This window comes from Neodiprion pinetum, chromosome 2 (assembly GCF_021155775.2).
Source record: "Neodiprion pinetum isolate iyNeoPine1 chromosome 2, iyNeoPine1.2, whole genome shotgun sequence".
In the NCBI taxonomy this organism is placed as follows: Eukaryota; Metazoa; Arthropoda; class Insecta; order Hymenoptera; family Diprionidae; genus Neodiprion; species Neodiprion pinetum.
In genome coordinates this window covers 6042093-6067466 of record NC_060233.1, presented here as the reverse complement: position 1 = coordinate 6067466, position 25374 = coordinate 6042093, and the positions used below count along the sequence as shown (strand labels likewise).

Below are 25374 nucleotides of genomic sequence, written 5' to 3'. Positions count from 1 at the left end.
TCTGGAAGACAAAAAAAGAGAAAAAGAAAAAACAAAAAAAAAAAAAAAAAAAAAAGCGAAAGAGAGAGAGAAACTGTAAGAAGCACCTTCGTGAAAATACATATTATTTGGCGTCAGCGATCATGGAAAACCTTCAACTTTTACATTATGCAATAACCGTTCATGCCTTAAGAATTGCCAGACGTGAAATCACTGATGAAAAATTGTACCGGCTCTGGCTTCTTTCCAATTCTTTTGCGGTTCGCGGCGAAACAGAAAAATGTGACGTACGTATACATGTGTGTGTACATATACATATATATATATATACACGTAATGTCAACGCACTCAAAGTTGGCGAAAAGTTGTATGTATATTATATATATATATATATATATATATTACGTTGCCTGGCGAAATTTGTAAAAATGGTTAGAAATGTATTTTATTACTATTATTATAACTCTTTTTCAATTCAGTTTATTTCATCATGGATATACTTGGTTCGTAATAAAATATCCGGTTCAGGATTTAACTGATTTTTTTTGTTTTATTATATAATTTGGCAGGCTCTCGAAGTGCATTCACGCTTCTTTGAAATTTGTTATTCACATTTTGGATATATTTTTTTTCAAGCTTTGAATAACGATCAGTTTTGAAATTTTAAGAAAATTTGAAATCGATGGCAATCATTGAAAGTGTTGCACTATTTTCTTCCTACTGTACTGATTTAACCGACTTCGGGAGCGTCAATTTAGCGATTTTAACGATCGATATTGACGAATCGTTGATAAATAGTATTTTGAAAAAAAAAAATGAAAATTTGTCAAATGGAAAATTCGTCGTTTAATCGCGTTACCGTTTTTCTTTCTTTCTTTTTTTTTTCTGTAATAACCGTTTGAAGTTTAAAAAAATCCTAGGATTTATCGGTACCGTTAGGCTGCGGTTAGTTAAAATTTCCCCGAAGCCGGTCGAACGAGTGAAAGAAAAGAAAATTGATATTTTACCACAAGTTGAAAATCCTCGTTATAATTAAACGTCCAACGTTTACTTTGACGATAAATAAAGGAATTCGTAAAAATGTGAAAGCGGACGCCGGGACAGAACTTAGACGAATGAAAAAGAGGATCAGGGTCAGTTCCCTGAGATGGTCAGGGTTAGGCTTATTATCCGAGTTGTTCCACTTACAGGATGTCTCCTCGGGAACTGAAGTCTGGCGCTATCAATCTAGCGTAAACTCTAGTATGTCAAGGCGTGTTTACCGGTATTCAAGAGATACAGAAGCTAGATTTAAAGAAAAACAGTAATACACGTACGAGACGATTGATCTCGCGATGATTAACGCGCCGCGCGTTATTTCGTGTCGTATTACACGTCGTTAACACGATATCGCCTCGAACGCGAACAAATCTTGCATTCAGATTCGTTATTCATACGCGTGACATAATATGTGATGTATCAGGATCGCCATTCGAATTGATAATTGATATATAACAGATATAATGTGCTATGCGCATATCACGCCGCAAATGATGACGGATACGTATATATTAATTCTATGGCCAATAATTGTGAGCTGAAAATAATCGATGCGTCGTTTGATCGAGTCCGAAATAATAATCGTACGCTACTGGATTGAATCGGTAAAAATTAATCGATTGATCGATCGTTTTAGTACTTTTTTTTTCAAACCGTGCTTATGAGACCAAAAATTTCGTAAATTTCATAACGCAGTCTTGATAGCAGAAGAGTGTTTTTTAAAATTTACAAATTCATCGAATATATTTTACAATTTCAAACGAAAATATTCATTTATCTTTCGCTTATCGTATCAAATAGCTATCATACACAGTAAGTGAGAAGATGACAATGACCGACACATCAACCGTCCAAACTGACATTGCATCGAGTCGTTGATGGGAGTTGAAAAACAAAAACCGATCGTGATGAAAAAATAATCTAGTCGTTCGATCAACCGAGATTGAAAAATAATGGATTTAATCGACGAATCGATTATGCGTCGTCATTCTTAGATTATGTCGCGTTCGATCTGTCCGCAGGTATGTAACTAATGGATCACCTAGTGAAACCAAATGCAGAGACGTTGAAACGCATTACGCTTGTCCGATCATTGTACGCACATAAATACATGCATGAATCAAGGCGAGCGAGAGTGAGCCCTGGAGGGTAGGAAATTTCCACTCTGTCTCACGACTTGACGCGTTTCGTGTCTCTCTCTTTTCTCTTCTCTCTCTCTCTCTCTCTCTGTTCTCGGTCCGCGTGTACGCGATTTTTTTTTTTTGTTTTTTTTGTTTTTTTTTTCGTTTTATTCCAATTTATTTCTACTATTTTTATTTCTCCTCCTTTTTCAGCTCGGTTGCGTTTCATTCGCGTAAACTGTTCCACGCACACGCACACACACACACACACAAACACAGGTACCGGTTGGCCCATTTATCCAACGGGCAATCGTTTCGTTTTACACCGCAGGTAATGCTCACAACGCTGCATCCGCTGCTGCCGATTCTCTGGAATTTGAACCGTTTGACGAGTTTTTTTTTTTTTTTTTTTTTTTTTATTGTCGACGCGACGCGGAATATTTTTTAAATCATGCTAATTCACAAATCAGGATTCAATCCTAGAGTGGAAATTGTTTTGATCTATTTATATGGGCTCCGGTATCGCTTTACTTAGTAGGTAATTGATATTTTACATAAAAAAAATATGAAAACCGTTGACGAATCTGAAACGAATTCCCGACACGATATTAGGGATACAAATTTTTAGCAGCAATATTTATTTTTCAACGAAGGAACGAAAGCTGTGAGATACTGCTCGTTTAAAAAAAAAATTTGATTCAACAAAAATTGATGTATAATTTTTTGTTTTTATTTGTAGATTTTCTTACGAAATACGAAACAAATTCAATAACGTGTTTAATATTCACGAATTTCGGTTAAATTTGTGAAAAAATCTTTACAAACGAATCAAAGATTGGCAACAACTGCGAACTTTGATCGCGAAAATTATTCTATTTCATTTCGGGTACGTAATACGGTGCTAAAAAAAAAAAATAAAAAATGTGGGAAAAATTTTGTTGTGCACGTAACGTAAACTCTCTGACGTACCACGTGGTCGATTTTTAAGTTACCTGCCGCCTTCTTAACGACAGGTTAATAATTACAGTAAATAAACCACACACGTGCCTCGTGCGTAAGCGAGCCTTGGTTGGATAATGTTTTTTGTCGTGTTGTGTGTATATATTATTTTTTTTTTTTTTTCATCTTCTCCTTTTACTTTAAACTGGATACAAACTGGATTCTCGACTATGGATACGATCGTAACTGCATCGAACCCGGTCGTCTCGCGCAATTTGTATTGATCGCTAATTATCAGGCCGGTTTTAATCGGTTACAGGTTGCGAGTCGCAGGTCGGCGAAATCGACGGATCTTTTTTTTTTTTTTTGTTTTTTTTTTATTTTGTTTAACGAACGTCAAATCAGCTATCACCGCACGTTTTCACATCGAGTTAAAGAGCAGTTCAGGTTATAAATCGTACATCGAAAGCCAGATGGAACGATACGTTTTTTGTTTTTTCCTTTTTTTTCTTTTTTTTTTTTTTTTTACTATCCGCTAACGATAAGATAAGTTTCGATTGTTAAAGTAGCGGCAAATATTTCGTGACTAGCGTAAAATTTCGTCGGTTTTTTTGTCTAGGTGAGACCGTATTAAAGATAAAGTATAAGCCTTTAATTGTTGGTAACATCATTGATTTGAAGGCTAGACGTCGTTTAGGCGATTAAACCAATAATGTGTATCAATCGAAACGTCTAACGATTATACGCGTATCCCTAGAATCAGCAATCTGTTAGCGATTTAATAATTAATTGCCTGCAGATAGTTGCGCAGAAGTTGATTGTCGCGTTTCAAACGCAATCTGGGATGATAATCGAGAAATGAAAACGTTCGAACATTCATCTGCATATTCATGTGTGTATGTGTGTGTGTGTGTGTGTGTGTATATATATACACTATATATATGTGACTGACCAGATTTTACGGGGTTTCAATAAGTTGGCGTTAACAAATAATCGCCATTCGAAATTTGGTGAGAGGAGAAAACGAGAGCTTCCAAATAGATGTAATACATTATTTATAAACGAATTGCGGTGCATCGCGTGTTTGCATGTTTAACTACTTATGACATTCCAAAATATCGATTTGGTATATTTCAAGACTTTCGCGTATCTCGAAAACGAAGTTCTTCAATTTTTAATTTTTTTTATTCTCGCAACGTGTCTGTATTCTCTGTACGTAAAATATATTACTTAATTGACTAATATATTAATTGACTTTCTAAATTAAACCCAACTCGACTTTTGTGTTATTTCACTTACTACTTACGCTACGTATTTAAATGTATATTTATTTATTTTATTCCCCCAGAATGCCGTATACACTCGGAAAGATTCGCCGCCGGATATGAAGGTGAAGATTGCGCATTCCAAAGGAAAAGAAACCCCGACGAGGTAAGTTGACTGTATGAAAAAAGTTCCGAAAATCAACACTGAGAAAAATTTCATTTGTTACGGTAACTAGAAAAATTCAGTAAATCAGGTATCGTTAAGAAAGACTGTTTGAATAATGTTGGAATTACGAAAAACGAGGTGCGCGTAAACATTTTGCGCTATCGTCGATCCTTTTTTGGTTATTGCAACGCTGAATCAGTTTCTGAGCTTTACTCTACTTTTTTAGTTAAACAAGGCTTAACGTCAATTTATTCTTGCACAAGCGTTAAATTTTCGCAACAGTTGCAAGAAAATCTAGCAACAGCGATCGTAATGAGAAAGAATAGTAACGGATACTAGAAATCTAATTTTCATTTTCTACCTAGAACTATATTTTTCGATTGTGGTAAAAAATGAAAATAATTGAGGACTGAGCGATAAGCGGAACCAAAAATTTCTCTCAGTGTATAACGAAATTATCGATATATTTTTAACGTTGATTATAATTCAGAACTTGAGATTTGTTTTCCTCCAAGCGAATTGATGCAAATAAATTTTTTACCATTTTTCAAAAATAGCGCACAAGTCTTGCGAAAATTTTTATATTTAAAAATTTCGAGTTCACCGGCATTTGTGTCAAGTTTTCAGCGAAATTACTGTGTGTAATTTTTTTCTCATACGTTGAATAAAATTAGCACAAGCCTTGAAGCCTGAACACTCTTGAGGATACTCGAATATCTTTTACGGTGTAAATTATATATATATGTATATGATATATATGTATATTGATGTGGAACCAACCACCGTTAATTACACGTTTCTCACTTTGCAAAACAGTAATGGCCGGAACGAAATCAGCAGCGGGATATACGTCGTCGAACTTCAAGACAAGAAGAAGAAACACGCGTCGGTGGGATCAGAAACCGAAGAATATGATCCCTATTGTCACAGGGAAGTTGAGCACCCAACTACGTAAGTTGTGTTTTAAAGCGAAATTATTCAATTTAAATTAAAACATGGGAAAAGGGGAGAAGAAAAAAATCAGAATCGTAACGCCGCAATGCGTCGGGGTTATTCAACTCCGGATAAAATGCATTTGTCAATTAACATCTACAAACCAATTGAAGTAAATTAATTTTCAGAATTTTTCTCGAGTACCTTTTCAAGGATATCAACGTCAGTTTTGTTTTTGAGTTTAGAAATTCCTTCTCTCTCTCTCTCTCTCTCTCTCTCTCTCTCTCCCAATGATGCGGCAGTTCGATAAATGCGGCGATTATTGAAAAATATCTTGCACGTCGGCCAATACGATTATTATTGTCGGTTGTATTGTTGTACTTTTGGAACAGCTATGCAAATACTTGTCTCAATTGCTTTTTCTGCAAAGCAGCATTTTTTTTTCTTTTTTTCTTTTTTTTTTTCCTTATTATTATTATCGAACAGTTGCTCGGATACATTATCATGTACATAGTTATGTATACTATACGCTTGCTATGAAAGTTATATTTTTACAGTCTGCTGTGGTATTCTGTAATTATTTACGGACATTACGGTGTAGCGTGCCAAAAACACCGAGTGAATAAATTTTCTCCTCAACTTCGAGTGTGTAAAGAGCTTTTTTCTGGTTTACCTAATTTTTTTTTTTTTTGTTTCTTTCGTTGCATTCTTCTTCCTTTCAATAAAATTATATTGTATTATAATTTATATGTCAAGAACAATTGGTAATTCAGAATTAATAAAAATCAAGAGACAATGTATACAGCTTAATTTATTACGGTTGAAAATTTTTTTTTAACATTTGCTAAATTGTTGAACTCGCTGGCTGTTCTTACAACGTGATTAACTGATTTTTGTGAAATAAAGAATACTGGCTTAACGAATGAGATCTTAAGACATGATGTCATAGCTTTAATTAATATCTCGGCTTTGGCGATAATGAAACGCGAAACTCAGGATCAAACTCATCGTGTAATTGAGGCTTGTTTTGATTTAAAATGTTACGGCGAGATTAGGATCGGGCGAAAACATTCCAATCGTTTTATTATCATCACATTTGGCTGCTGAAAATAAGTAAAAACTCGGCACGAAGCAGGACCGATTAATTTTTCATTTTACCCAGGATTTTCTAAAATATTACCAAAATGTTTTTCAATCGATTTTTGGAAATCCGATAAGCGAGGAAAATAGAACGAGTCGTTTTGTACCTTTTAATTTTTGAAACAATTTATTTCTTTCTCTCACTCTTACAAATCTTCAATCAAACGTTGGAGTCGATTCATCCTTAATGACAACGAAACGAATCGTTGCGCAGAAATCTATTAATAAATGTCCGTGACACCGTTCGAACTGCCATACGAGTTGAAAAAAAAAAAAGCGAAATTAACCGAAAACGAAAGAAGGGAAGAATGTCAAATCATTACTATTACACATTGAATTAATAACAAATTGCAGTAACAGCGAGACGCTTCTTCATCTTCTGAAGGGCAGTCTTGGTACAGGAATCCTGGCGATGCCGATGGCCTTCAAAAATGCAGGTTACGCTGTCGGACTTGTCGGAACATTGGCCATCGGTCTTCTTTGCACCTACTGCATTCATCTCCTGGTGAAATCGGAGTACGAACTTTGTAGACGCAAGAAAGTTCCTTCTCTGACTTATCCGACCACCGCCGAAAACGCCTTTCGCGAGGGACCCTCTTGCTTCAGATGCTTCTCCAGGAGTTCCGTGTAAGCACTTTCACCCTGATATCATTACAAACTAACAATCATTCTATCGACTGTAAGATACAGGCGTTAATAAATTTCGGATTTCACCTGAATAGTTACAAAAAAAAAAAAAAAAAGCAGAAGTGTACGGATATCGAAGTGATTTTATCGACGCTTACATTTTCTAAAACAGGTTTTATTTTTTTGACAAAACAGTCAATTAATCGCGACGTGGCTTTTAACGTGGAAAAAGTTGAACTTTGCTTGTATTTAAGGGGACTTCCCATTTTGCGTACGTACCATTTTGACCTGGATCTGACCTTTGACCTCTCGGAATTAGGCCAGCGATTTTTTATACGATTGTTCTCACTTCGAAAGGCGCACAGTTTTTTTTTTTTTTTAAAGATTTTTTTCTCGACTCGATTTGAATTTTTTACAATTTTTTTGAAACGACTTCATCGATCGATACAATTTAAAAATCTGAAAAAGTTTCGAACAATCGCAATGATTTTTCGCCTGAGATTGTTTTTCTTCTTTATTTTGCCGATAGAGAAAATTGTAACCGGTCAAATGGTTCCGGAAAATTTTTAAAATCCGGTACGAGTTACGAAAATGTTTCAGCAACCATTCACAGCAAAATGACTCCCGCTTCTAATTTTTTTAACGTTTTTTTTCGGGAAAAGGTTGAAAGCTATAACAAGGAAGAATTTCACCACTCCGGGTCTAGGCTTAAAAATTTTGTTGACACGCGATTTTTCAGAATTTTTTCCGATTTTTAGGCTTAACCAAGCAATAAAATCGTTTGAAAAAATTTTAGAAAATTCAAATCTAACGCAAAAAATGTATAACAAAAACCGACTAACTTGCAAAGTGAGAACAATCGTAAAAAATCGAGAGGTCAAGGGTCAGGCCCAGGTCGAAATTGTACATATGAAATGCTCCATAAACAGTCGTAAGAGAAAAAGTGAGAAATGTGCTTTTAGAAATTGATTCGAAAGTCGCAGTTCGAGTTCTTGTAGAACGATGAAAATTTGAAAAATTTCATCCTTCGATGCAGTCAATTTTTTTTTATACACCTACCTACGTGGAGTTAAAAAATAGTCGACGCCTCTTTGGTGGCAGATAAATGCGAAATAGGCGAGATTCGAGCGACTATTTCGATTCGCAGAGGGTTTAAAATAAACGTCGACGTATTCTGTATACGTAACAAACGCCGCTTGGGACGTGCAAATTTTTATTACCCATAGAGACGCACGCGTGTCTTTTCATTGTGTATCATACGTATTATTGCGCGAGAAAAAATGTCGTTCAATCTCCGTCATACGTAGCAAGTATATACTATGTACAAGATATCGAGGAACAAAAAATATTCCTCTTTCATTTTTCTCCCGGAGATCCAGTGCAGGAAACGACTGTTGTCATAATATTTGCTTGACGATGTTTGCATTATGCTTAAATACTCTCGAACGACACGTCGTATGTAACTGCGTATTATATTTCGCCTCTATAAAGTACCTTAAGTATATAACGGCTTAGCGAAGCTTTGGGAACATCGTTTACAAAATGTATCTTTTGTATATGATACATATGTGATAACGTTTCCATCCGTTTCAACGATTCGATGGAGTCAAGTTTTCGACGAATTTTTCGTCAAGATTCCATTTCTTCTTCTTTTTTTTTTTTTTTTGTTTTTTGCCTTCCATCTATCCCTTGGACGTCGTTATTAGAAGAGTTTACAGTTTTACGATTCGACCGAATTATACTCGAGATATTCATCTTGGCGCTGTAAAACAAAGCCACATTGCTAAGCATTGTTCTAAAAGCGTACACGGAATTTCCTCACGTCTGATACACTGTTTGGATGATAATAATGATGATTTGAAACCACGAATTGGGATAAAAATGGAAAAAAAAACAAACAAAAATGAAAAAAAAAAAAAAATCGTTACCCTGATTATATTTATTCTTGTTTTTACGATAGGCACGTAATCAACGTATTTTTGTTGATATATCAGCTGGGATGCTGCTGCGTCTACGTGGTTTTCATCGCTGACAATATTAAATCTGTGAGTATACCTAATTATGTATATTACACCTACGGTTTCCTCTCTACATCACACTTTATACGGATGCAAGTTTATTTACGCGAATAAAATTAGTCAGATTCTAAAGCAGCTCTATAAATTTGGCAATACGCCAAATAATTTATTCCTTCGTGCTTTTTTATTTTTAATATCAGGAAATTTTTACACCATTACTCGTTTTCGGCTAGTCGCTCGTTCGTATTATTTGTCGGTCAAGGACGCTCTATAAATTTGGCACGGCAGAAAAAAAAAAAAAAAAAAAAAAAAACACTTACTATATTACTTTATTCAATAACAAGATACATGTGGCTATTAATTAGGCTACAACCAATGCGAATATAAGTCTTTTACAGTTCAGAGTCGTACATTTTTCCACCCGAAGTTGGGGAATCCGCGCCACCTGGTGACGAAAATTTTCAACCTCGTCGTATATAATTATAACGGTCGTTTCGCATCGTATTTTTCACTCGACGTCGAATCAACGTAACAAAATGAAAGCTCGATAGGTTGCAGAAAATTTGTCCGTGTCTTTGCGTTTGTAAAATTAAACTAAAACGATCAGCTGATTACTCGATGCGACGCCATGTTGCATCTGTTCGCTAACTCAGCAGAATTCGACGGAAAAATATCGTTGCGTCCAACTGTCATTGGTGTATTTATTAGTTCATCAGGATAATTGTAAGCTTGTAATTGTAAATTTCAACGTGAAATATTTACAGGCTTTGGAGGGTCACGTTATGGAAATCGACACGAGGTGGTACATGCTGATGCTGCTGCTGCCGCTGATCCTGATAAACTGGGTTAGAAATCTGAAGTACTTGGTGCCATTCTCGACCGTTGCAAACGGCATAACCTTCGCCAGCTTCGGTATAATCCTCTACTACCTGTTCAGGGAACCTTTGGATTTTGAGGGTCGAGCACCGGTTGGAGACGTTCAAAACTTTCCCCTATTTTTCGGCACGGTTTTATTCGCCCTCGAAGCGATCGGTGTGGTAAGAATTATTTTTCAATCGATAACAGTAATTGGATAACATCAGAGTTGTCAAAAATTGATACTGAAATCGCATATAAGAGAAAACAAAAACGCTCTCCAACGGTTGATAAAAAACAATTGTACTATTTTCTTTCCCTCTCTCTCTCTCTCTCTCTTTCTCTTTTTTTCTTTTTCCTTATGTTTTTTCATTTCTTTTGTTAGTTGGTTTGTCAGTAGTCTTGAGAATTCTCTGCAGCTTTCTTGTACTTGTCCAGCATTGTCATGGACGTGATAAATTAACTAATCTAATCCAACTAATCTCTCTTGCAAAAAAAAAAAAAAAAAAAATTAGATTCTTCCCCTGGAGAACGAAATGAAGACGCCAAAATCGTTCGGGAGTCCCTGCGGTGTTTTGAATGTGGGAATGATCACCGTGATATTCCTCTACCTGGGGATGGGATTCTTCGGTTACATCCGATACGCAGACCTCATCAAGGGCAGCATCACCCTCAATCTTCCCGACGAAACACCCGCCAAAGTTGCCCAGGTACTTTTGGCCCTTGCCATATACGTGACGCACGCTCTTCAGTGTTACGTAGCCGTCGACATCACGTGGAGCGATTACCTGGGTCCCGTTCTTGAAAAGAATTCCCACAGGCTATTTTGGGAATACGTTATGAGGACATGCCTCGTCGTTGTCACCTGTGAGTACATTATCCTGAATTTAATTCAAGTTTTCAATCGATTTGATTCATTTTTTTTTTTGTTTTTCTATGCCAGTGAATGTTCTTTTTTTTTCTTTTTTTTTTTTTTTCTCTACGACCCTTGACATTTTCGCGTCTGAAATTTTAAAAACGTTCGCTCATCTTAGCGAATCCGATAATGTGCAAAAAACTCTTTAGACATTTTAGCCTCTTTCGTAAAATACATTCAAGCTATTTGCAATGTTTTTCACAATACCGTGTCTAAATTTCACCATTTTTTATGCTACGTGCAAAAAATTTCCTCGCAGATTCATTGACTGAAAGAAAAAAAAAAACCACAAACAAACAAAAAATGGATTCGTTTCAAATTTTCGAATTTTCTGTCGACCCTTTTTACGTACAGAATATCTCAATTTCAAACTGAGGAGAGAAAGGTTTTCAAAACCGAGTCATCGAACTTCTTTGAACTTTAAGTCGAATCTAGCCAATGTAACAGATCGAATTAAATTCGTGTTTTTATTTTATTTTTTATTTTTTTATAGTTTAGAATTGTGTTTACAGACAAGCGAAAGAAATCCGTCGATTACAGATATGTGAGGAAATTTGCAAAAAATATTTGTCGAGGAATCGTCACAACGATTTGTTTCTTTTTTTTTTTCAACAAGTTTTAAGTCGGAAAGCAATTTTTTTTTTTCGTATATCTTGCCAATGTTTGTTTTTCTTTGCGCAAAGCGTCAGTGTTAAATATTCCGATGATAATATGATGTATAATCGTCGACCGTTCTTTTAATGTATTTGTAATTTTTATATATTTTTTTCTCTATTCCCAATCCGCAGTTCTCTTCGCGGTTGCAATTCCGAAACTGGAGTATTTCATATCGCTGATCGGTGCCCTCTCCTTATCGGGACTTGGCCTCGCATTTCCGGCGATAATCTACACCTGCACATTCTGGAACGTAACGAATCGCACCGAGAAGATCATAATGATAGCGAAAAATTCGGCAGTCGTCGCTTTTGGTTTTCTCGGCCTGATCGCCGGGACTTACACGAGTCTTTTGCAGATTATAAATTACTTCAAGTCCATGGATGTGTCGCCTTGAGGTATAGTTACGGTGGGAAAAGAAAATTCTCTGTTAGGAATATTTGTGAGAACGAGCTTTCGTCGAGCGTCGTCGATATTTTTTCGGAGATATTCGAATGCTCGTCCGAATCGTGAAGTTGTCACTTTTTCATTGAGAGAGAGAGAGAGAGAGAAAGAGAGAATGAGAAATGAGAAAATTGAGCCTCGTGAATTTCATTATCTATCTTGACTCAACAATCGGATAGAAATGTTTTATACTATCGTAAATATGAAGAGCTTTGGTTTGAAATTTTTTACAGAATTTATTTAAATCAAAGTGCGCGAAAATTTTTCAACTTTCGTCTCGTTTACGTCGTTTGCGGTTGTACAAAATCGAAAAAATCTTACTGTATCATGTAAATAGATAGTATGGGTTGAAATTTTACACAGTATCGGGGATATTTCGAAATATCTCATAAAACGTACGGAAATTTGAATGTTTTAAAAATTGAGTTTGATGTTTTGCCTGAAAACTGTACAGTATTTAACAGAAATATCTCTTCCATTAACGGGCGATTTATTCGTTACTCGAAATCCGTGAGTAAAAAAAATTAAAAAAGGTTATCGTTGTTAGATCGAAAAAAAATAAAATAAATGAATAAATAAAAAATTTAACTCCTGCCAAAATAAACATCGAATTTTTGTCTCGTTTTGAATTTATGAAACGTCTTCGTTCTTTGAATTCGAGCGACGCAAAATGATAAACGAGATTAAAAAAAAATAAAAATACATAATATAATATATACACACGCATACATATGTTTAAATATATTAAATTATATAATAACAATGATAATAAGAACAACAAATGAAACAACATCGTCATGAACTTGTAATCATTGATGCATAACGCCGATAAGTATAGGATTAAAGAAAGTGGCGGTATTATACGCATATAGAAAAGTATTAATATCAATAATCAATCACGCAAGTTCCTAATTCAAAGTTATCGCTAGCGATGATGAATTTATACCATTGAGATATACGTTGCGTATAAATGGTGTCGATATACAACCTGCGACATTTTGCAAATCACACATTCTGTGCAGAATTTAGCGCTAAAAATTCCGTGAAACTATAATATTATTATTATTATTATTATTGTTATTATTATTATTGTACTACATTGAATATGCACTGAAGAAAAAAAATAGTCGAACGAAAGATAATATTTATTTCAATAATACGTAGCAGACGATACAACGATTCAAAAAAATAAAAAGTTTAAAAAGAATTTTATACCAAACGAACTTTTCTTGCCGGAAGTAGATAACCATTGAAAATAATCAAATACCTGCCAAGTTGTATTTGAATAAATATTTTCTTGGTATTCGACAATTTTTTTTTTTTTATTTTTTCTCTTCTTTCAATGTGCGCAAAAATTTTCCTCCCACAGCGAAAGCGATAACGTATGAATATATATATAGTAAAGGTTGTGATTATTTACATTAACGTGTCCGATTTAGCATATATAAATGCGATATTACATACGCACACTTTGTTGCATGCCTATAACATGTTCACACCTAAAAACACACATACATATACGATACGCATCATTTACGATATATATCAAGGTAAAAGATATTTATTTCCGATACAATATTAACAGAGTTACGAATCCTACAAGAAAAAAAAAAAAAGAAATGACGCATCAGAAAACATTAAAACTAAACATTAACACTAAAACGAATCAGACGATTAGTTCCTGTTTAGAAATTTTTTTTTTTTTTTTCCATTCTCATCCCAAGTGGTGAAAGTAAAGTAAATTGATAGACGGCCAACGGAGAAAAAAAAAACATACAAATACCTGATAATATCCAATAGCATTGTCATTACTCATGAAAATATGCAGAGCTTCAAAATTAATCGCAGTACGTAATTCGTTTATTTTTTTTTTTTTTTGTTCTTGTCAAAATTACAGCGAGATTATTCCGAACAAAATTGAAGCAATTTTGATACATCGAGGCGAAAAGTATAACGGTTCGATTTTTTTTTTTTTTTTACCTGGAAATATGCGTAAAATTCGCGTCTACGCTATCGGCGGTATTTCGGCTTGAAATTCTTGACGGTTTCGCAAGCTCACCGTCAGGTGTCAATAGAATCGTTGAGGCGGGCATATGGATCGGGGTAAAACGGAGTTAGACGCTATTCTAGGTATTCTGGTGACAGTGCGACACGCGGTGCACCGAAAATCCCGTATCACCTGTCTAACAAATTGATTTCGCGTTATGCGGGGGTGACATTTCGCTAATTTAATACACAGCTCAAGTTTCCCGGGGTGAGTGAAGCTTTTCTTTATTTAAATTTACATTTTAGTCTCCTTTTCTTCGCTCGTTTGTTTTCTTTTTTTTTTTATTTTTTATTTTTTTTTTTTCTTCACTTCAACCGTACCCCGCTTAATTAAGCTTGAATTTACTATACGCTTGTAGAGATTTTGTTAACAGCTACGCGGGTTTGTTCGATAAAATTAACGAGAGTTTTCCTAAAAATAGAGAGGGTGAAGAAACGTCAAAGAACGAATTTTTCGCTATATGATAATAAATCGACAAATAAATAATTAAAGCGCGAAAATATTGTCTGTGTCGAATTCGCGGGTCGAATAGTTATGCGATGGTGCGTTACAGTCATTTTAGTAATAAATATATATACACACATGTTTCATCTAACAAATAAATATATGTATACATACATACACCTATGCTTAGAACCATATATATATATATATGTGTACAGTTTCGATTTGAATTTTCACCAGCACGGAATTCCGCGGTGGATATTTTACAAAGAATGTTGATTTTTTTTTTTTTTTTTCCCTCTCTCTCGCACGTGGCGAGTGAATGAAAAACAATGAAAATTTTCGAAACATTTCGACGAATATTAATATCGATATTGTGCATTCGGAAAATTTGACAGTCTGAGAAAGAAATTGAAATTGGTTAAAAATTATTTTTATAATAATGACGCGACGTTTGAAGCTCCAAAAATGAACCTAGTCCTTTACCAAGCCGCAAAGACTTGTCTAGAAGACAAAAACATTAAAAAAAAAAATAAGAAGAAGAAACTGTTTTTACGCATTGATTGTCTTAGCGCAAATAATTCCCGGTGCAAGTAGTTTATGTACGCTCGTATTATAATAAATAAGATATAAACTCACGTCGGTTGACCGATGTGTTTGTTATTGTTATTTTTTTCAAAAATTATTACTATTGTTATTATTATTATTATTATTATTATTAAAATATATTGTTGTAAAGAAATTTACTGCATCGGTATCTATGTATATATAATATTGTACAGCAAAAATTCTCAACTGGGGAAATAAAAAATTTTTATAACCGGTTACACTTACAGAATCTACGATTTATAAACACACGATGAATAAATTTAGAATAGATGCCTAGATATTGCAGGATATATACATATATACATATACATGATACAGATACAGATGTTATATCCACATTATAGTATGTATGCATAATTAATTAAGATAGGGTGTAGGAAAACTTTCCTTTGATATTCAATCGGGGAAAACAACATCCGATAAGACTTTAGATTGTTATTATTTTTATTATATGTAAATTAGAGAATGGCAGTCTGTAAATAGTTGCAAGAAACGAAAAAAAAAAAAAAATAAATTAAAAACAAGTCAACAAGTCGCCATCGTGAGAAAGGTGTCGAATGATCTATGATTGCGTGATTGAATTATTAAGTAAATTAATGTAAATAGTTCGTAACGATAACTCCGGAAAATATGTGTTGAAGAAAAAAAGAGACGAAACGACATCGAGAACAAAAAAATAATTCAAATTTGTAAAAAATAGAATGTTTATCTACCATAATCATACAAATTACTTTAATTATTTATAATACGGATACAGAGTTCGAGCTATGTTTCTAAATTTGTTCAAATTTTGCACGACTAATTTTTCCTCGTTTAATAACTCACACAAATACACACATAGAACCATATTACATAAATTGCAATAGGTAAAATTAATTTTCAATCGATTTTGTTATTTTAAAAGTACACTACATACACACGTACACATATACTTGATTTTACCACAAGCGAAAATGTAAATAAGAGCGACGGATGGCTTTGTTATAAGAATACTTCTCGTATAGTAATAACAATGAAAATAATATTAATTATGACAGCGGAAAAAAAAAAGAAAGAAAAATGACAAAAAATAAAAAGAAAATTAAAACACAGATTACGTTTCATTCATTTCAATACATCTACAAATATATAATTAGTTACGGTGTTTTTTTTTTTTTTTTTCTGTTCCAACTTAAAAATATCCTAATTTTTTCAAACGGACCAAGGCAAGTGTAAAATCGCGTGCAATCCCGCAGCGTATGAACTCCGTAGTTTCGGGTCATGCACTTTTGCAGATGACGTCATTGGGGCCGATCGATGCTCCTGCACCGGCCGCGGATTTAACCGTTGATTCAATTTTAGGTCAGTCTTTTTTTTTTTTTTTTTACTTCCATAGCTCAATTTACACCCCATACATTACGATTTGTGGAAAATATTTACAGTTTCGATTCGTTGACAGTTTTATCGAATTCGCGATAAAATAACTTTAGCACGAATTTCCGAAAATCATAACACACACAACATTGCAGATACGAAATGTTCCGTACCGGGATATTTCTGTTTGAGTATTATTTCTTACCTGGATATTTGCGTTACAGTTGCTTTTCCCGCGTTATTTTTTCGCGAGTTCAACAGACACGCAGCCTTCAATTTTAACTCCGTACGATCTGCGTACGTATACAGTATACGATAATTTGCTTAATGAGAATATCTTGGCGTAGTAATCGTCGTTGTCAGCTTACGTATGCCATTAACGAATGAAAATCTCTAGCTCCACTAAAGCTTGCTCAATAATTTGCGAAACGAATTGGCAGCATGATCGGCTACGATACACGACCACTCCTGCATTCTGCAATTGCATTAACTCGTACTGACGCAGTTATGTCAGACTCATTGTCAGTTATAACCTATGGTGCAATAATCGAACTATACTTTCCGACTCTCTATATGTTTACGAATATAACGCACTCCTGGCATTCCTCCTCAATTACTTCTACAATTGTTTCGTTTATTTTCTCGTGCCTCGATAGATCGACGAAAGTTGACGGATTGAATTCAAGACCTGAGACAGCAAGCCAACGATTATCTGTTTGTTAAAAAACCTCCCTTGCGTATTATTTGGTACGAGGGACGTGACTTGTAGCAAACGGCACTACTTCCGTTAACTGAAAAAACGCTCGTCGAAATCGGCTCGTTGATTCGTTGCAAATTTCTAGCGAACGTAGAATCGATTAAAGAATTACAACGAGCCGGTGATCAATCAGCTTTATCGACCCTAAAACGGTGACATATTTTACTTTCTTTTTTTTTTTAAGTCAAGGGTCCAACATCGTCTCGTTTTCTTAGTTTTTAAACGAGGAATCACGTGGGACAAAAATCTTTTTCCACAAGTTCGAAAAAAAGTGGTGAAAAAAATTAATGCGTGTCGAGTCAAAAGAAAAAAAAAAAAAAGAAAACGCTGCGGGTAACTTAAATTCCAATTGAGTATTTTTTCGCCCCCATCCGGAACCGTTCTAGGGTTAAATTCGGAGCAAGCTTCGTATATCGGTGAGAAGATTTCTGAAAGGAATCGACAGCGACGACGAGGAGAATTCCTCGGAAAAATTTACTTGGAAGCGTCACTGGACCACGTGATTATAAATATAATAGAACAGTTGGTCGAGGCTGCTGCAGTGCTCAGAGATGAGATAATAAAATGTCGCGATTGCGTTGCGCCCTGTGGCTGCAGACAGTCGAGAGAAATCGCTCATCGCGGTAGCATTATATTCGCAGCTTGGCATACGTGAAAAGTTTTGACAAAGCACCTTGGTTTTTCACCGAGGTGTTTGGGTTAAACGCGATTCAGGGACGCCGAGGATATTTCGATAGGTACAACACTGACGAACGGTGACCAGGTAAGTCCTTAATTTCGCATCGCGCGCGAAAATGTGTGACTCGAGTCGATCGAGTTAATTAAATGTCAAGATGAAAGAAAAAACGAAACAGAAAACCAAAAGCCCGTCGTCGTCTTGTATAATATTTACTCGTTCGTCGTTAGAAGTGTGTAAATATCGTTAGCCAAATTTGAACGTGAACAAATTGTTTTTCCCATCGTTGGTACTGAACTTTTTTTCTTTTTTTTTTTTTTTTTTCTCATTGTCGACGAGACGGGAAAAACCTGAAATAACGACGAAGAACGAAGCTATGGAAGAGAATCTAAAAATCATATATAATTGTATATGTATACGGAATAGAAACGGCGATCATTTTTTTGACGTCAATGAATTCGGTCGAAAAATGTTAATGAAATACGTTTGAAATTTATATATAATATTTTCGTGCACGTATATCCGGAAATTTCAGACGCGATTTCCGGCTTTCGATCAAGTATCGGCCCGGCAAGTTTTCCCTGCCGTCGGTTAATGCCGTAATCGAAATTGTAATTTGAACTTCCTGGTCGCAGCTGGAGATGCGGAGGGTATGCAGCTAGAGCCCAACGATACAATTGTAACCGCCGTCGAGTTATATTTAGATCGGCACTGATTTTGCACTCTGCGAAGGAACTGCATCATGAGTTACCGCTCTTGGACCAACGGGAAACGTACAATTAAAGCTTGGAAAGTGCGAATATATTTGCGCGAGAAATAAATGAATAATAGTAAATGCAAAAATTTTTAGACATTTTATTCGGTCAATTTAAATTTCGGTTTAAAATTGTGCACGTCAAAACCGAGACTATTATGCTTGGTTTTTAACTGTGGGAATTATTTTTGGAAATTTGAATACCAATCGGTACGAGATGTTTCATAACACAGGTCTGCAAAGAAGTTTTTTTTTTTTTTTTTTTTTTCAGCTGCATGGCATGTTTTTGGTAAATATTACGTTTTCGAGTGTGCCGAATCCAAAAATCACTTCCATTACCCTCCATCACGTAAAGTATTTTTGCAAAATACAATGTGTTTGCATAAAAAAAAAGTATAAGAATAATGAAAAAAGAAAAAAAAAACACCATTTCATTACAATGAATTAAACAATATTTCTTATGAAATGAAACAAACAATTTCTTGGTGAGATGTACTTAATATTCCATTTCTGCTTCTGTTTTATACTTCTCCGAACGCGCTTCCGCTTTCCATTTTCTGTTTCCCTGTTTATATTTATTCTTGTGTCTGGATCTAATACCTACATATTAAATGAAAGTGCGAAATCACTTTTGCATAGGATTTTTAGAATCAATAATAGGATACCAGATCTCGAGTTAAAAGGGAGTTTCACTCTAAATGAAATTACAAACACGAGTTCAATAAAAAATCTAACGCGATGGAATTATTTGAATAATTTTTCCCGGTTCCAGTGAGTAAAACTCGTGCAGTTTTTTGGTTGCAGACCTGTGCAATCTTTGGTTTTTACAAGTTTGAGCAAGCTATTGGTATTGCGGTCGTAACGATTTCGGACACTGGATCTAAATATACGAGTGAATGCCGAAATTGCTGATTTATCGCCTCGTGCACTGACCTACAAGAGGAATTGAGATGCCCGTTGTTTCTTCTTCTCGTCCCCTGCAGAACTTTTACATAATAATAAAGTTAGGATTTTCTAAATCGGACAGACGCGAAAGTTCATGTCGTTCAAATCCATTCCACATTCCTCCGAAATTATTTAGGTAAACCAAAACCAATTCAGCTGTAATTATTTTTAAAGTGTTTTTTTTTTTTTTTTTTTTTTATTTTGATGCCTTGTGACTTTAACATGCGATTAGCGTTATTGACGCGTTATCAAAGCCAAAAATCGCGACTGGGCAAAGCTGCATATGGGTCTAAATTGAAACGAAATTACCGTGTCGAAACATCGTTTCTAACGACCGAGGTATTATAATCGTAATTCGTACACACGTTATCCTTTTATGTAACTCGCACCCACGCTCGTGAATATTGGCTCGCGAGAGTTGTTACTTGTCTTCGAGTTATCTGGGTTGAGTATTTATTGAGTAATTACCTAGCACAACCCGAGGTTTAATTTTGTTTCCCAAGTGGAACGAAGCAAATCTCAGTGTCATAAACTTTGACGGTGTGTTAAGTGAAAATCGAATACGACTCAGCCATTAAATTTATTCTGATAGTAGACGAAAATAAGGGTTGGCGAACGTGGTCGCAAGGATTTACCCCGTCTTTGATCAACTCGGTAAATGGTAGCATCGAGCGTCTTGAGGGTAGCAGAAAGCAGTTTTTTCACGTACGAAACATAAGCAAGGAATACATTATTTGTGTCGTACAGATACAGTTGACTGCATTTGACCCCAATGTACCGATTAAGCCAATCAGTTAATATGCAGAATGCGCCAAGGCTTTAATATATGCATTGCGGATTTTGATTAGGTAATTTAAATCCGCTCCAATAACCAGCGAATCCTAATTCTTCTGATTGGCAATTGATACTTGATCGGGATGAATATTTGTTTTTGCAAATACACAGAACGCACCGAGCAAAGCATGAATGGACTCGACGTCATTGCTCGCGCTTCTGGGTTACTCGCAATCGATGCAATCGGTGACATGATTAATAAGCGTGACGTGAGCGAAGATGCAGATGCATCGTCAACTCGCGTTCCTGAAGAAGATCTATTCTGATCCAAAAAAAGCTTTGGCACTTTCGGAAGTAAAACATCGAGAAAACCACACACCACAACAAATCAAATACCTTCCGACATGACAAATTTTTCACACTATTTATCGTAAGACTTGTGCACATCGATCATTGGTCGACGACCTCGTTTCTGTTCCAGAAACGTCACCATGGAAGAAAAGAATGGGGAAACTATCAACATGCAGTTGATGGCTGGGCAGAGCTCCTTCAAGTGAGTTCTGATTTCAGAGACGGTTAAAGCTACGCGAATTTCAAAATAGACAGACTATCGTTTCACCTTGCCACTCGGTCAAAGTGTGTCGAACACGTCGATCGTTGGGATGTGCGCGCGGATTATAATATCTTAGCAGTGATTTGTAATGGGATACACTGACGGCTCTTATATGACAACGAGTGCGTTCTCGTCCCGTTAATTTAATACCATAAGGAAAACATCGGACTAGAATCCGTTCGACCGGCGCACGTTAGACGAGGTAATAATGGTCTGTAATCATTGCAGTGGGGAAAAACAAACGCCAGATGGGAATTTCCTGAAAAGTGGAGACGGAGGATCGCCAGTATCGGATTCGGATGAGTCGTATGATCCGCACAAACATCGGAACAGGCCGAATCCCACCTCGTGAGTATATCGTCATCGAGTTAAAAGCACTTTCGGAGAGAAGAATTGGGTCGAATGGGTTGTACCGCACGGTTAGTAGACCTACGTGAAAGAACTTGAACTTGATCTGGTTTCAGGAACTCCGAGACGTTGATCCATCTGCTGAAGGGCAGCCTGGGGACTGGGATTCTGGCAATGCCGAATGCCTTTTACAACAGTGGTCTGGTCACCGGCGTCATAGCAACGATTCTCATCGGTATTTTATGCACCTACTGCTTGCACGTTCTCGTAAAAGCGCAGTACAAATTGTGCAAAAGAATGAAGGTCCCCATTTTGAGTTATCCGATGAGCATGAAGTACGCTTTGGAACAAGGGCCACGATGGTGTAAAATATTCGCACCCTCCGCGCCGTGAGTATCTGTAATTCTCTATACGTGGCAGAAAATGTTCACAGCTTTTTTTTTTTTAGCGTTCAAATGCGAATCAACTTGCGGATGTAGAAAAATGTTAATATTCCAAAATTATTTTTGAACGTTATTCAGATTTTTTATAGATGTATAAAGTTAGGTAACAACGTCTTTCAGAGGTCTCGTCGATGGGTTTCTAATAGCATATCAACTGGGAATTTGCTGCGTCTACATCGTCTTTGTCGCGGAGAATATAAAGCAGGTAGTTTCCGGAAGCCTTGAGAAATTTTACTTTTTAACTTGTCTTCAAGCCTCCGTTGAACGCAGTATGCGAAAGCTAATCATTTTTCGACGATCCGTTGCCAGGTAACCGATCAGTATTGGCCTCCAATAGATGCGAAATTGCACATGCTGATTTTGCTCGTACCGCTGACATTGATAAACTACATTAGGAACTTGAAAGTGCTTGCGCCATTCTCCTCCCTGGCGAATGTCATCACTTTCGTTGGTCTATCAATGATCCTGTATTACGTTTTTGACGATCTTCCGTCCGTTAGCGAAAGGGAATTGTACGGCTCGTTGAGAAACTTTTCCCTGTACTTTGGTACCACGTTATTTGCCTTGGAGGCTGTCGGAGTGGTGAGTTATTTTATAACCTTATGACCCTAACTGAAAATCAATTTTCCACCTCGAAATAGTTCATTTACATGAAAAGAAACCTTGTACCACTTCTTCTGTCACCGATAGATCATAGCTTTGGAAAACAACATGAAGACTCCCCAGAACTTTGGTGGTTACTTTGGCGTACTGAACATCGGGATGACCGTCATCGTGATCTTGTACATTCTGGTCGGAGTTTTCGGTTATATCAAATACGGGGCGGCAGCCGAAGGGAGCATTACTTTGAATCTTCCTAAAGGGGACGTGTATGTCGATGTTTCAAATGCTACGCACTATTCGCAATTGAATCACCATAATCGACCCAATGTTTATTTCTCTTTATCTGTTTCCGCCCACAGGATGGCACAGGCCATAAAAATAATGTTCGCCATCGCGATATTCATAACTTACGCCCTCCAAGGCTACGTGCCCGTTGAGATCATCTGGAACACCTACCTGGATCGTCGTATTCCTAAGAACAAACTTTTCTGGGAGTACGTCCTGAGGACAATCGTCACCATTGCCACCTGTAAGTTGACGCTTTAGGGAGTCAGGTGAACATTTTTAACTTCCTGTTTCTTCGACGATAGCTCGAAAACGAGTTACCGGATTTCAATGATTTTGATCTCAATCGACGTGGCTTCTCCAAACTTAGAACTGATTACATTTTGGCACTGATCGGTTCGGTACGTTTTCAATTATTTAAATGAAAAAGTTCCAAAAAATCAAATAATAACGATGATAGTTGAGACGATGAATGGATTTGAATGAAAATTGGTACCGTGAGGTTTTTTGGGTCGCTAATCACGAATCTAAGGCCAGACTTGCTAAATTAAAATTTGGTGTATTCGATAAGCTGGAAAAAATACTGAAAACATTTGGATTTTGATGAACATTCGCACTTGTCGGTTTGTTGAATAGTTGAACGCAAATCTGAAAATATCCCGATTTTGGCAGAAATTGCTAGCCGAAGGTTTTTTGGATTACCGATAACGAATGCAAGGTCAGACATCCAAAATTTGTAACGATGAATTTATTAGGCTTCAAAATCGTTAATCACAAATCTAATTTTGTAGTTCGAAATGTGAATTGGGCATAATTCTTTTTTTTCTCCATGAACTTGGAACCTGCAGCGTGAAAACAGGAAGTTCAAGGGCTGACTCATGTCCGGTCTAAAACTTCTTGTTACAATGTCACTTGGACATGAAATCATTCGACTTCGAAGCAAGCGGGAAAAACGATTCCTGCATTTCTTGATACAAAATCTTAACCGCTTTTCAGTTATACTGGCGATCGCTGTGCCGCGTCTGGGTCTCTTCATCTCGCTGTTTGGAGCCTTGTGTCTTTCGGCACTAGGACTCGCCTTTCCTGCCATAATCGAGATATGCGTTATGTGGCCCGACATGGGACCCGGCATGTCGTCCTTGATCAAGAACATCTTCCTAATATTATTCGGAATTGTGGGGCTCGTGGTTGGAACCTATGTGAGCCTTGTGGACATCGTGAATTCCTTCGCAGCGCCAGTGAACAGTACAATAATAGCAAATTCGTCAGACTTACATCAATAAGGACTGCAATATGTGCTACTAGTGAAATTAACATCAGTCGCGTTGACTATCGTGACTACGTGTAGCTGCGGTCGACTCTCGATAAATGCCCGCTTTCGGGGCTGTTGGAGAGAAAAATTCTGGCGCTCAGTGGGACGATGTCAACAAAAAGCCACTCTGTAGAATAAACATGTTTCAAGTTTCATTAGCCATTGTTCGTACGGAACTGCCATGGATAGTATCGCGGATTTAGGCGTGTAAAAAAGCGCTTCGGAGATTCTTTATTTGTGAAAATGGCGAAAATTTCGCGTTGAAAATTTTATCATTATCAGATATTTACATCGGCGTCGCTTTTTCGAATACGCTACGAAATTATATCGATCATTAGATGTGATATTTATACATTAGAAAGAATTGGTATGGGTTGGAAATTCTATGTCGATTAGATGTGTCGATAATAAAATGTTAAAAATTTGCGTGACTTGAAGTGCGTTCAACGTTCTACTGAGGATTCGGAAGTGATAAATTTTGAGAAAAGACTTTTACACCGCTTATATTAACCCGTTGAGGACACACATCGAAAAAATAACGTTGAGGACACACGGGGTCCAGCGCACCCCACGCAGAAAAACAGTTCTCATTTGTGTTTCACGCTATGTATCGACTTAAAACCGGTGCGAAACTTTAATTTTATTCCATTAGACGGCTGGCGATAGTTCGAGGTCGAAGATTATAAGACATCTGTATATATACACACATATATATTTAATTAATAACCATTATTTATTGCTGAAAAAAAAAAAGTCAATTCATGCATAAATACTTACGTTTACAGAAACAATATAACATCAATCAACGATAAAAAAAAAATTGAATTTTTTTAAGATTTTGCCACAGTACGGCCACACGGGGTCTACAGAACCCCAAAAAAAAAACACGTGCGCACTAATATGTCTCTGCAGGATGACTAATGCCAAAGAGACCTTCGTAACGTGTCAAAACTTGTTGTGGAGACTTCAAACAACAACAGATGGTGCTATATATCTAATTCCTAAGGGTCTTTGTAGATTTAAAATTGCATTGAAATTTGTCTGGGGTCCGTTGGACCCCATGTGTCCTCAACGGGTTAACGCTGTAATTTAGACCAAAGTATATACACTATAAAACTCAATGACCAAAGAAACCAAAAGGTATCTGTGTTGAAAATATTGCGCTGGCGTTTATCACGCAATATGTAACGTAAAGGAAAGTGGCTAAGATTGCGGTGCTATGGTGAAATTTGAAGAATATGAATATGCGTGACCGAAGTTTACTTTGAACTTGACTTAGAGATGAAGTACGCACTTTGGTATTTTCCGTACATCGC

General features: G+C 36.3%; 2 protein-coding genes across 6 annotated transcripts in view; both read left to right on the top strand.

Moving 5' to 3' along the window:
• Positions 1 to 15719, top strand: part of LOC124211981 (proton-coupled amino acid transporter-like protein CG1139) — a 41553-nt gene extending 25834 nt beyond the window's left edge. For both annotated transcript variants that reach the window (XM_046611615.2, XM_046611614.2), the window contains 7 exons: positions 4426 to 4508; positions 5325 to 5459; positions 6936 to 7208; positions 9169 to 9253; positions 9991 to 10263; positions 10597 to 10948; positions 11786 to 15719. In XM_046611615.2, the coding sequence (XP_046467571.1) occupies positions 4462 to 4508; positions 5325 to 5459; positions 6936 to 7208; positions 9169 to 9253; positions 9991 to 10263; positions 10597 to 10948; positions 11786 to 12048 (1428 nt within the window). In that variant the 5' untranslated portion in view covers positions 4426 to 4461 and the 3' untranslated portion in view covers positions 12049 to 15719. The remainder of the gene's footprint in view (positions 1 to 4425; positions 4509 to 5324; positions 5460 to 6935; positions 7209 to 9168; positions 9254 to 9990; positions 10264 to 10596; positions 10949 to 11785) is intronic.
• LOC124211982 (proton-coupled amino acid transporter-like protein CG1139) lies at positions 14223 to 24568 on the top strand. 4 transcript variants are annotated; one of them, XM_046611617.2, is made up of 9 exons: positions 14223 to 14349; positions 20936 to 21007; positions 21296 to 21415; positions 21532 to 21804; positions 21979 to 22063; positions 22168 to 22440; positions 22549 to 22727; positions 22821 to 22990; positions 23743 to 24568. In XM_046611617.2, the coding sequence occupies exons 2-9, from the start codon at positions 20946 to 20948 to the stop codon at positions 24027 to 24029; spliced, it is 1449 nt and encodes a 482-aa protein (XP_046467573.1). In that variant the 5' UTR covers positions 14223 to 14349; positions 20936 to 20945; the 3' UTR covers positions 24030 to 24568. The 4 variants fall into 4 exon arrangements, with proteins under 4 accessions (XP_046467573.1, XP_046467572.1, XP_068989695.1 ...); XM_046611616.2 differs by lacking the exon at positions 14223 to 14349 and adding an exon at positions 17873 to 18068; XM_069133594.1 differs by lacking the exon at positions 14223 to 14349 and adding an exon at positions 18924 to 18945.
• Positions 24569 to 25374: the final 806 nt, after the last annotated feature.

Bases quoted from the DNA above. Each gene is read 5' to 3' on its own strand.
- LOC124211982 (XM_046611617.2), top strand. From the start codon at position 20,946: ATGGAAGAAAAGAATGGGGAAACTATCAACATGCAGTTGATGGCTGGG. The intron at 21,008-21,295 runs GTGAGTTCTGAT...TAATCATTGCAG, and splicing joins GCTGGGCAGAGCTCCTTCAA to TGGGGAAAAACAAACGCCAG. The intron at 21,416-21,531 runs GTGAGTATATCG...ATCTGGTTTCAG, and splicing joins AACAGGCCGAATCCCACCTC to GAACTCCGAGACGTTGATCC.